Source organism: Mus caroli, chromosome 17 (assembly GCF_900094665.2).
Source record: "Mus caroli chromosome 17, CAROLI_EIJ_v1.1, whole genome shotgun sequence".
Classification (NCBI taxonomy): domain Eukaryota; kingdom Metazoa; phylum Chordata; class Mammalia; order Rodentia; family Muridae; genus Mus; species Mus caroli.
The window spans coordinates 74,804,070-74,817,126 of record NC_034586.1 but is presented as its reverse complement, the minus strand read 5'-3'; the positions used below and the strand labels follow the sequence as shown (position 1 = coordinate 74,817,126).

At 43.0% G+C, this 13,057-nt stretch overlaps 1 protein-coding gene across 1 annotated transcript in view; it reads right to left on the bottom strand.

Annotated features, from left to right (window-relative positions):
- The window catches only part of Qpct (glutaminyl-peptide cyclotransferase), a 37,209-nt gene that overhangs the window by 6,137 nt on the left and 18,015 nt on the right, over nucleotides 1-13,057 (bottom strand). Inside the window, exons 3-6 of the mRNA XM_021149278.1 lie at nucleotides 11,965-12,243; nucleotides 4,954-5,130; nucleotides 3,034-3,133; nucleotides 763-879 (exon numbers count right to left, since the gene is read on the bottom strand). Coding sequence (XP_021004937.1) covers nucleotides 763-879; nucleotides 3,034-3,133; nucleotides 4,954-5,130; nucleotides 11,965-12,243 — 673 coding nt within the window. The remainder of the gene's footprint in view (nucleotides 1-762; nucleotides 880-3,033; nucleotides 3,134-4,953; nucleotides 5,131-11,964; nucleotides 12,244-13,057) is intronic.

Here is a 13,057-nt window from a genome sequence, read left to right as displayed (position 1 = left end):
GACTGTCCCACCTGGGGATCCATCCCATATACAGTCACCAAACCCAGACCTTGCAGACAGGAGCCTGATATAGCTGTTTCCTGAGAGGCTCTGCCAGTGCCTGACAAATACTAAGTGGATGTTCACAGCCAACCATTTAGATTGAGCACAGGGTCCCCAGTGAAGGAGCTAGAGAAAGGACACAAGGAGCTGTAGGGGTTTGCAGCCCCATAGGAGGAACAGCAATATGAACCAACCAGTAACCCCAGATCTCCCAGGGACTAAACCACCAACCAAAGAGTACACAAGGGGATTCATGGCTCCAGCTGCATATTAGGAGAGGATGGCCTTGTGGGACATCAATGAGAGGAGAGGCCCTTGGTCTTGTGAATGCTGGATGCCCCAGTGTAGGGGAATCCCAGGACAAGGGAGCAGGAGTTGGTGGGTTAGTGAGCAGGGGGAGGGGGAATGGAGTGGGGGGGTCAGAGGGGAAATGGGGAAAGGGAATAAAATTTGAAAAGTAAATAAAGAAAATATGTAATAAAAAATGAAAAATTAAAAAAAGAGAGGGCAAAGGGAGAGGAATATGATCAAACTATATTATATACATCTATAAAAATGTCATAGTGAAATACTACATACAATTAACATATAAGAAAAATGAACCAGAAAAAGGAATGTGAAAATAATATTGTTTTAAAATTTCAAATTGCACATAAACTATAATAAATACAGTAGACACAGTAGAGAAAACACAATGCACAACAATACACACACAGTTACCTTTTCTTAAAAATGGAATGTGGTCATCCTGGATAATATTTCCATAGCCAAAATTCTGAAAATACTTCCTCTCCAAAGAATGATCCTTGAGTAATCCCAATTCATAGAGTTCCTTTTCTGTGGACAGCAAGATGAACATCAGTAGACAGTAGATGAACATCTCATTTTCTCTGATCAAGACTCAGAATACATCCTTATTTAGGGAGCTTGAAATCTTAACACACATGGAATTCTTCCCTAGAGCTGTATCAGCAAACATAGCCACATCTATGACAGTAAGAGTCTAAGCTGCACCTATCTATACTTTGGAGTAGAGGAGAATAGAGACAGAGAGGCACACATGACATTGACAGTGCGGGTGAAAACCTCTAAGATTCCAGCTTCCAGTTTGAATCAGTACCCAGAGCAAACCTGGGGCGCTGGCTTACCACCCACTCCTACAACACCCAGAGGAAGCTCAACTCCCAGGTGCCTTGACACACCCAGGAGCACAGAAAATGCAAGGACAAAGAATGGAATCAGAGACTGGGGGAAAGGCCATCCAGAGACTGCCTCACCTAGGGATCCACCCTATCTGCAGACACCAAACCCAACCATTATTGCTGATGCCAAGAAGGACTTGCTGACAGGAGCCTGGTAAAGCTGTCCCCTGAGAGGCTGTGCCAGACCCTTACTGATACAGATGCGGATGCTTGCAGTCAACCATAGGACTGAGCATGGAGACCCCAATGGAGGAGTTAGGGGAAGGAGCTGAAGGGGTTAACAACCCCGTAGGAAGAACAATATCAACCAACCAGAACCCCCAAAGCTCCCAGGGACTAAACCACCAACCAAAAAGTACACATGGGAAGAACACATGGCTCCCACTGCATACTTAGCAGAGGATGGCCTTATCAGGAGGGGAGACCCTTGGTACTGTGGAGGCTCCCAGGGTAGGGGAATGCTACGGCAGAGGCTGGAGTGGGTAGGCAGGTGGGGGAAGCACTCTCATAGAGGCAAGGGAGGGGATAGGGGGTTGTGGAGGGGACACTGGGAAGGGGAATACATTTGAAATGTAAATAAATAAAATAACCAATTTTAAAAAAAGATTAAAAGAGACCAAGTAGCTAATGCCAAAAAAAGAGTAGATGCTCAATAGAACAACTGAGATTGAGAAAGAGAAAAAGGAGTCAAAGGTGTTGGGAAACTCAGATGCAGATGTTCATAGATCCAGGTGGTGTGTGGCGAATGCCCATGTAGAGATGTGGGGGGCTTAAAGCGGAATATGCCAACAGAGTAGGATGAAGTATATCAACTGGCCACTCTGTGGGGGAAAGACTACTGTGACCTCTATCAGTGATTCTCAGGATGCAGTTCCTCATCAGTAGCTTCAGTATCACCTGAGAATAACGCCGAGATGCAAATCAGCTGGTACTACCTCTGGCTTAATGAATCAGAAACTCAGGGTACCGGCCGGTAATCCACGCATTAGCATGAACTCAGGGGATTCTAAACTGTCCTGAAGTTTGAGAACCAATGGCCTACACAGTCCATCACTCCTGTTGTCTTGTAGCACATAAGTCGTGTATATAACCCATGTGCTGCTTGATACAAAATGGTAAAATAGCATCAGATGACAAAACAAGGAAATAATGCCCAGGATAGCTGGTCATTTTTGTGATTGTTAAATTTCTAGGGTAAAACTGTATCAAGTAGGAAACAAGTGTAATGGGATTTTAAGAACACCGAGAAAGCCCCAACTACCACAAAATATAATATTCTTATCTATCAATACTTATATTTCCTTAACCATCATGTACATTTTTCTTATACAATTAAATAGTTAAAAATGTAAATTCCACAAACGAGGGCAGTGCAATCAGTTTTAATCACAGTAAGGTACAATCTGTTGATGTGTGCATTTCAGAAAAGGAAATAAGGGAAGCCCGCAGAGTCCTTGGGGGAGAAAGGCCAAGGGAGAAAATAGAAGCAGACAAATTTGAGATGGAAAAATGAAATGAAATTCCAGAGTACCTTTTGGCATCATTTCTAAAAATATATACATGTATTGTTTTGACATCTGCATTTCAAAATAGAATTCCACCTAAGAAACTAAACTGGGCCTGCTGAAGAATTAGGAATAATAAACGAATTGGTAGGGGAAGACAAATGCCAGCAAGGTATGTTAACTATTTAAATCGTACATTTAAACCATCAATTGTGAGTTTGCAGGTATAGTGCTTGCCAGCAGGAAGAAACAACCTTTTGCTCTTTAGTAACTGGGATGCTTACCAATTGCTTGAAGTCTATTAAACCATCTGGTAGTCTTGGGGAAAAAATTAGGGAATGTTGGATTTGCTGCTCCAATTAAATCTAGTAAGACCAACAGATCCTAAGAGAGAAAAATATTGCTTTGTCATCGTCACCCAGGCATGTTTCAGACCCATCAAGAAAACCAGTCAAAGCTAAACACATTTTAACAAGCGAGAATCACACAGAGAGCTTTTTAAATGAAAAGGGGTTTCGTGACATTGTTTGCTAACCATCTTAGAGAACATTGTAGACCTTGCTTACATAACGTGGATAAATGGGTTTTTTTTTTTTTTATGCATCAAAGGAGCATAACTAAGGATAAACTAGAAAGGGAGATTTGATGCATATTTTACAGTTTGAGAAAAGAACACATTTGCTGTATGTCCACGTGGGAGTTCAAACCTGTCTAATCTATGCCGTTGTAATTAGGCATTTTTAACTTTAATCTGTAATGATTGGTGAGCTTGGGAGCATAAGCTATAACTCACACAGCGTGTAAGGAAACATTCCTTTAAAGGAAACTATATGCATCGTGCTACTGGAGCGCCATTTCCTTCAGTAACAAACAAGGAGTTCAGTCCAGCTGCTCTCTAAAGTCTCCTGGTTATAACCTTCCCAACTAAACCAATTTCTCTTAGCTTAGTTTAGCCACAAAGCATCAGCAGGCTTGAGAACTCTATTCCTGAAGACCCCCACCTAGATAAAGGCCTCCTGACTTAGCAAAGTAAGCAGAATACATACTGTGTGGGTAACTGCCGACTCTGAAGCCTGGTGTATACTGGATAAATGTTATCAGGTTTCAAGATTCCAGAGATATGGTATACATGAATGATATATACGTACATGTATGTATAACTGATATACATATTCATTCATTTTGGGAAAAAATGCTTGTTTGAAATAGGAACATATTCATGAGATTGGATAAGTCTCTGTTTGAGAAATAGATGAGCCTTTCCATCACTGCGGATCGTATATCTGGACTGATAAGTAACTGCTAATTATCTGCATCCCTTCTCATTTGTCCAAGCCCCTCTGAGCCGCTCAGGCATGAGTGAATGAGTGAAATGATGACCACATGTCTTTGACTCATCGTGAGCTGTCCGCAAACAAGAGAAAGTCATGCTCACATAAGGAGCATTAGGGAATCTAGAGGACACCAGTTGCTCATTTGATTCATAGGGCGACAAAGAGCGGGAATGTGTGAAGGCAGGGCTGAGGGTTTAGGAAGAGTGTCAGAGACAAATGACTTCCCGAGGGTAGCATAAGGTTCTAAACTGGGAGTGGTGTGGACTTGGTGACAGAGTGAAGATCCAGTATCGGAAGAGAGTCACAGAAGGGAATTTACTGGTAGGCCACAGGAGGACCTATGGAGGTCGGATGCTGAAACCACTATTTACTAACAGCAGAATTTTAAGACATCTTCAAAATGTCTCTACCCTCACATCATAAATGCTACATCAACCTACCACATAAAATTAAACATCAGTATACTGCAGTCAGTATACTGCTTTAAACACATGGGGAATTCCTCTTTCCTCCCTGTCCTGGGGTTCCCAGCCTCCTCTGCCTTAAAAAAAAGTCTCTTTCTCTCCACACTACCCAGTGTTGGGGGCTTGGGAAGGGGCAGTACTCTCACTAAACCATACTGAATCTAATGACTTCTTAATCTGATTGTCACATCATTTTAATTAAGCTCAGCCAAACACAGCTTCTAACACAGAACCATTCTTTTTAGGTCTGGGATTCCTCAAAACCCCAGTGCTTGCCAAGGAATGTTCTACAATAAACAGTGCTCTGAGAATTTCGAGGCACGTTTAGGTCTTTACTTGGTCTTAGCAGCCTTGCCTCTGGAGACAGGGACTGAGCTACAGAGCCAAGGTAATTACTCAGACTAACCATGCCATCCAGTTGGTTTGTGCCTCTTGATCCAGGAGGGTGAGGGCTTGATGCCATCTTCTGAGCTAAGTGCCGAGACCCATACAGAGAATCTTGAGGAGACCAGTGATGAAAAGCCTCTTCACCATCAAAGAAAATTAGCTGGAGTGAGAGATCTGGCTTGGAACCAGAGACATCCTGGTAAAAAACAAAGAACAATTTGAAAAATAAAACAAAACCAATGGAAACTAACTTCAACCAATCACAGGACATATTGACCTGGGATTGTCTCCAGAGAGATCTATGAAGAGTATATCTTCAAGATGGGTTCATGATGATCATCAGTGGAAACAAAGAGCAAATAGGCTCCAGTCAATTAAAAATTCACATTCTTTCCTAGTAACTGGGCGAAAAGGCAGATGTTCCATGAAGCAAAGAGGTCCAAGCAAAGGAAGATGTGCCAGACATTACTTGACACCAGTTCCAACCCAAACACCATCATATTCCTTCCAAAACAAAAGGCCTTGCATGTACTCCCTAGCAAGCTGTTACACTGTAGGACTGCTGTGACGAGCACTGTGACCTGCCACTGAATTCTCCCTCAGGCGGATGGGTTGCCCCAGCTGTAGCCTCTCCTGGGATGAACCTCCCATGACTACCTAGTCAGACACCTGAGCCTCTCCATAGGCCACCACTTCCACAGCTCTCCAGAGTTAGCTGAGGCTGCTGTAAAACCTGCACTGCAGCTTCATGGCTCACTCCTCCTAATCCTCTCATCCCTCTCCCTGCAGCCAGAGTTGATCCAAGGCCACTCCCTACTCACTGACCTGAATGGGACAGGTGATGTTCCACCTCCCAATGTGCTTCCCGGGAACCCAACCTAAAACAACTGGGTACCTTCTCCTCACCTTACCGGACTCGGAAATTCATTATTGGACCTAAGTTCAAGAGTCTGCCCTGGGAACAATGTAGGGACACAAACAGAATAATTATAGTGTTTCTCTTAAGAGATCCTATACATTTGGCAAGTTAGGAGAAAAAGAACAAATACATAAGTGTGGTTTGTAATATGCCAAGGGACTCAAGTGTGAAGCTTGCATCCATTGAAGGCTGGGAGGAATGACTGACTGATGGAGCCCTTGGGACATCAAGCAAGGCTTTGTGAGAGACAGTATTTGAGAAAACTGGAAAGCTTTACAGTTTTTAATCGGGCTATGACTCTCCGGTACGGATAGTCTTTTAGGTGTTCAAATCTTCCAAGTCCACTTAATCTCACCTCTTCGCAGCTACACTCCTATAATGACCCTGTTTACTCTGGTTTTGACCAATTTCTGGCAATCCCTCTGGTCCTTCCCCTAAGTACACTGTCAGCTCCTTGGCCTCTCTTCATAATCACACTTTCATGGCACAAAATAATAATAACATGGAGGGCCATTCTCTACCTATTCTGTGACTATTCTCAAGATGCTGAACCCGGCTAGGAAAAAAAAAAAAAACAAACCACCATGCCATTTGCTAACTTAAAATCCACAAGCACAGATTTAAATACAGCCTTTCTGTGGTGTGCTGTATACACACAGAACACAGTTGTGCTATATTTTCTGGGTTTGTTGATTGACTTCCACACTTTCCCTTTCCCTAGCCTGCAGCTCCCCAGCCCACCCATCCGCACTCCCAACTGATGCCCTTGATTTCTTCTTGCCAGTCTCCTTAGATGCCAGTCTCCCCACATATGCACTAAATTCCATCTCCTCTTGTCTGCTCAAGGGCATTGCTTTGGCAAACGCCATTTTTTCCACATCAGGTGTTCTGTTACTGCGCGATAGTTCTATGGGTTTGCTATCTTTGTTAACTCACTGGAAGGATTTTATACATGCAGTGTTCCTCAGTCTTATTCTTCAGTTCCATTTTTGAAAATTCTCGGTGTTGAACCAGAAGCCTGAACCATGCAAGGCCATTGCTCTACCAAATAAATCATGTCCTCCTGAAGTGGTAATAAATTAATTCTCTCTAAACTCCCCAGCGGGTGTGCACACACTTCTCCCTACCACCCTAATGTTGTGGAATTGCAAATGAAAGACACACACACACACCACAACAACCTTTTATTTTAATATGTCTTAAACAGCTCAATGCTGGCACTTCCAAACCTCCCCACAGCTAACACACTCTCCCCTCCAATATTCCTGAATTACCACTTGCTAAAACCTATGTTATATTCTGTCCTGGCTGCCATGGACCCAGGCCTGTAGTCCTCCTGGGCCATGATCTCTGACTCTTACATGTTGGCAGTGTCTCTGTCTTTCTGTCTTACACTTCTCAAGTGGGGACCTTCTCCATCCTCAACAGTGGTGATTCTCTTCCTCCCTCAAGTTCCTTGCCCAGGGAACCTCAAAGTCCCGCCTCTGTCTCCCGGCCCAGCCATTGGCCGTAGACATTCAAATTCCTGTGTAATTTGGGAACCCATAATGTGAGCATTAAATCAAATCCACAACATCTCACCCTTTTTGTCCAATAAAAAGGCCTTTTCTCTTAGATATACATTGAACATAGTTATAACAGTTATGTAAACTATAGTAATATATATATTAACAACACCTAGTCTACCAGTTTTGTCAATTTTAGGTACATCGCTGGAACGCCTATCTTAACTTCCCCCAGGCTTTCTAGGAGGTCTGTTCTTATGCCTATCCTTCAGGCTTCATCTCCTCCATCTACTGAAACATAGGTGTCAAGCACACCTATGACCTACACATCAATAAATCCAAAGGTCACCTCTCAGTCTCTATCATCCCTGACTTGCTGACAGCATCCAGCATAACCGATGCTCTGTCCTGGGTAAAACCCTTCCATTTGCCTCCTAGAACAACACGTTCTGCCTCCCTCATTCAGGAGATGGAATTCAATGCATGTGTAGCTTAGCAGCTAATGAGACTGGCAAGAAGAAGTCAAGGCTATTCCTTGGGAGTGAGGATGGGCAAGGTAAGGAACTGCAGGTTAGGGAGAGGAAGAGTGTGAAATACTCGCTGTGAGAGGGAATGGAAGAAGAAAATTCAGATTCCTTCATGTCTCCTCCCTCTTAATATCAAAGAGCACTAGGGCTTGATCCCTAATTTTTTTCTCATCTCTGCTGGCATCTATCCTTGGATACCTATTCTGAATAGTGTGTGTGTGTGTGTGTGTGTGTGTGTGTGTGTTCTCACATCTGATCTCCAGACCAACACATCAGTTGGCAAACTAACATCTGAGCATGCATGTATATAACACATGCCACAATGTTGCAGGCCCAACCTCATTGTTTTCTAGCTTCCAGGATTTCTACTAAGTCCAGCACCACTTTCATTCTTACAGCTTTTTATATGACCTGGAATGATCCCATGAAAAAAAATCATTTTATTTTGTTTTTTATTTCTTTCTAAAAAGGATATGTTACCTACTTCAGAGTCCAGTGTTCTTAGTGTCTTTCTTGAAAATTGTACTTTTAATTTCAAATTTCCAAGAGCTCTTTGCTATGATGAGATTACTCTGTGATTGAAGACTGCTTTATTTTATGAATACAAGTTCTCTCATCTCTAAGGATTTTTAAATAGCATCAAGCTATCTTCTGCTGCCCTGGCAGTATCTACCCTACCCCTCCAACTTCATGTTTCAATTTGCATAATTAGTTTTTCTTCCACAATGGAAACTATACTCCAATAGCTGACCACGCCAGGTATTTGTTTGTACTGAAGAACAAGGTACTAAAATGTTCGCTGGAGACACAAATTGGTCGGCTCTAACGTAGTCACTTTAGAGCAATCTGGTGTCTATTCAGTGTTCTCATTTAAGATTGCCAAATGTCTCCCTTGGCATCCTTGTCTGTGGCATCTGCATTCTCTGGAGACAGATTCTCCAGCCCAGTGTCTGCTATTGGCTTTCTGGTGCTAGGAATGGAAGAAAGCCTGAAGACCCCACTGTCCAACATGATATTTACCTAATCTCCTTGATCTCCCTAGGGTTCCTCGTCGCCCTTCTTTATAGCTTGTCCTCCCAAGTCCAAAATACCCTCTGTTTAATTTCTTTTAGAATTTCCTGAGAGCCAGCAGAATGCTCACCTCCCTGCCTGGCATGGATTCAAAATCTATACATCCATACGTTTCTTATACACATCTGTGTATACACACACACACACACCCCGCCTCACTTCTGCCTTCCTAATGTGTCAATCCTCTAACTACCTCCCCTTAGGATATTGCCAGGAGAGTATCCTGTACCTTCTGAAGGATTCCCATTTAACCAAGACTTATGACTTCTCTCCACTTTGCTGTGACATCCACTTGTCTCCATATTGTGTTTCCCACTAACACACATCCACTAGTTTCTTCAAAGACAGAGTTTCCCTGTTGCTTTAGAGTGGTACCAGATAAAAGAGAAAATAGGGATTTGAACAGTTTGTCTCTTTGTGGATTGTTTTGTTTTGTATCCCTGGCTGGCTTGAAACTCTAATCTAAATTAGGCTAGCCTTGAATGCCTCCCGAATAGATTACGAAATTTGATACTTTGGATTCCATAATAGCTGAGTCTTTATAATATCATCACCTAAACCTTCAAAGCCATCTTGGTGGCACATTCCTGTAATCCCAGCTACTTAGAAGGCTAAAGGAAGATTGCAAGTTCAAAGCTTTATTAGACTACCAAGAGGCCAGCCTAACTAACTTTGTTTTTGTTTTGTTTTTTGAGACAGGGTTTCTCTGTATAGTCTTGGCTGTCCTGGAACTCACTTTGTAGACCAGGCTGGTCTCGAACTCAGAAATACGTCCGGCCTCTGCCTCCCGAGTGCTGGGATTAAAGGCATGCGCCACCATGCCCGGCTCAGCCTAACCAACATATATATATATATCCATATATATATGTTGCTATATATATATATATATATGTTGCTATATATATATATATATATATATATGGATGACTGGGGTTGTAAGACAGCAATACAACATTTACCTACATGCAGGAGGCCTTGGCTTCAACCCAATCACTGAAAAGAAAAATACTAAAACTGCCAGGCCGCGAAGATCCTCCTGGTGTCCAGGTATAAAGCTAAAATTAATAAAAGTTGCAGACCATGATTATTTTCCTGCCAGCTGTAAAAAGAAACAAAAGAGCAGCTTGCCACAAGGGACTTTGAATCAGTATTCACAAGGGTCTAAGTAAATTAATGCTGAGAACGGACTGAATGAATGAATGTAAGTCATTTCGCTACCTTTAGGTGTCATCTGACTGCTGACTTTCCAGTGAGATCCGTGAGGCCTTACGCCTGAAGGAAATGAAAACTACCTCTTATTGTCTCTACCTTGGACATGGACAAAAGGTCTCTGGCTGGGCTTGGTCAGAAGGCCTCTCTCTGCTTGGGCATGCGCAGAATGCTTTGGTACCAAGCAGTCTGGTTCCACCTCTTACTCTGTGGCTGTGCTGTCTCATTTGGAGCAGTACATTTATTTGTGACAAGCAGAAATGTGTCTTTAAGTCTCGCCTCGCTCATCCCATGTCTTTCTGTTAGGAACGTTAAGTATAAAACACCAAAAGGGCATGCCGGCTTGTGAATTCCCTCAGGAATGGTTACCAGTTCAAAGCAGGGCAGGGCCTGAAACAAAGCCATTCCAGAAGGCTCAGAAAAACAACACAGCTGTGAAAAGGATATTAAGGGGGTATAAACAATCCTTGCTTTCTTCAAATTCAGCATATCCAGCAAAAACAGAAGCACATATCTCTATTACTTCCATTACAAGATAAACCCTTCATTTCTTTACACTCATTGTATCAAAAACTAAAGGCCCGGCTAGTGGGGAGGCATTTGTTGCCTATGAACCAAGTTTTTGTATTCACTTTGTCATGTTTACTTGGTTATGAGCAGTATCAGAATAAAATGTCCTCATCTAGGCTAGCATTTCTCTCCCACTTACCCCCACCCTACCCTGTGCACCCTTAAGAACACAGAGACAGAAATCAAACCTGAGAGTCCCAAACGCATTCTGAGCTGCAGGCATAACAGAAGCTCTGCTACAAGCCCTGATTCACAGATACAACCATATCACACTTCTGCTTTTCATCTTGGTATATCTGAATTCCCCCCCACACACACACAGGAGATCTCCCATAACGCACCCCCCCAACTCCAGAGCCCACCTCTCTCCCAGCAGGAGATGATGATGTTTCTCAGCTGTGTAAACAAGAAATAAGCATGACTTGATAGAAAACATAATCCACACACATATGCCAGCACCAGCTTTCCTCTTATTTCATTATTTGCAAAAAAAAAAAAAAAAGTTCTGCCCAATTTAATATATAACCAGGTCTGAATATATATCATCAATTAATGAACCTGCCCTCATCTAGCTGTGAATTATTGCCCATGGTAGAGACTTTAAATCATGTGCTCTTCCAAATAATACTTCTTCCATTTCATATTTTTTATATATATACTTATTACGTATTTTCCTCAATTACATTTCCAATGCTATCCCAAAAGTCCCCCATACCCTCCCCCACCCACTCCCACTTTTTGGCCCTGGCGTTCCCCTGTACTGGGGCATATAAAGTTTGCGTGTCCAATAGGCCTCTCTTTCCAGTGATGACACCATTGCATACACTAGCAAGATTTTGCTGAAAGGACCCTGATATAACTGTCTCTTGTGAGGCTATGCTGGGGCCTAGCAAACACAAAAGTGGATGCTCATAGTCAGCTATTGGATGGATCACAGGGCCCCCAATGGAGGAGCTAGAGAAAGTATCCAAGGAGCTAAAGAGATCCGCAACCCTGTAGGTGCAACAACATTATGAACTAACCAGTACCCCGGAGCTCTTGACTCTAGCTGCATATGTACCATTTCATATTTTTTAACAAATTATTTTGAAGTGCACCCCAAAGTTTTGATTTCCAAATGACCTCCCCACTCCAAGGATTCCCAAATTCATGGAGTTGACGCTGTCTTTGTTTGTTTGTTTGCTTGTTTGTTGTTTTACCCTAGGAGTCAACAAGAAGAGAGCAGATACCTTCAAGGAATGGAGTTTCTTGTCTAAGGCACGGGCAAGTTCCAACATCATTGCACATGGCACAGCTGAATCCGTGGCTCCCACAAACACTCTGCTGTCCCATCGAGGAAAATATTTGGAGTCGTAGTGGCAGGCGAGGACCAGGTGTCGTTTCGCTTCCGGATTAAGAGTGCTGATGATATTTGAGAAGGACCGATAGCCATAGGGAGTCCTGCTCAGGAAGGTGTCAACCTCCACAACCCACTCAGCCTGAAGTCTCTGAATTCGATGCATGATGTGCTGAGCAAAAAACAAACAAACAAACAAACAAAAAACTGGTTTTCATTGGTTAGCTGTGTCTCTACATCTCGAATGTGATGCCTTCTTTTGCTGCTGTTGGAACAACATTCAGGCCAGGCTGGACTGAAAAATGGTGATATGATCAGGCCCCAGGCTAGCACAGAATTTATGGTAACCCTCCTTCCTCCTCATTCCAGGCACTAGGATTAATGGCAGACATGCCTTGCATGTTTACTGATAGTCATAACGTTACTACTAGTTGTTATTTTTGGTTAATAGCAGTTTCTCATTGAAAGGAGAGACTAGTCTCCCTCGCTCCTAACCTTTCGCCTACTTATTCATCCCATTCAGTTGTCAATATTTACCGACACTAGCAACCTGACGGGGATCTTTCTTACAGACTTCTCTTTGATTGCGCAAACCTCACCAGCATACGAGCACGTATATTTGAAAGAGGAGTGTTGTTCTTTTGCAGGGAAAGCAGCCTACTTTAATTAATACTCTACCCTTGCTTTGTCCACTTAACAATCTGTCGTGGGCACATCTACAGCTCAGGGAGCGAGTTCAGCTCAGCGCCCGTAAAGACTACTTCTAACATTTGTAACAAGCCGGGGTGCTCTCTTTGAGAAAGTAAGCATAGCAGATCTATAAACCTCCACTCCAAGCTTTCAAAGAATCCCAAAGGCAGCTGTGGGCGTGTGTGCACGCGTGCCGAGTGCACAGAACGCTCTCCGAGCCCTGAAATGCTTCCTGAGTATTAGGGGGAACATATGAGCACCCACCTGCTGAGGGCTGTGGGGAAAGTCCCCATAGC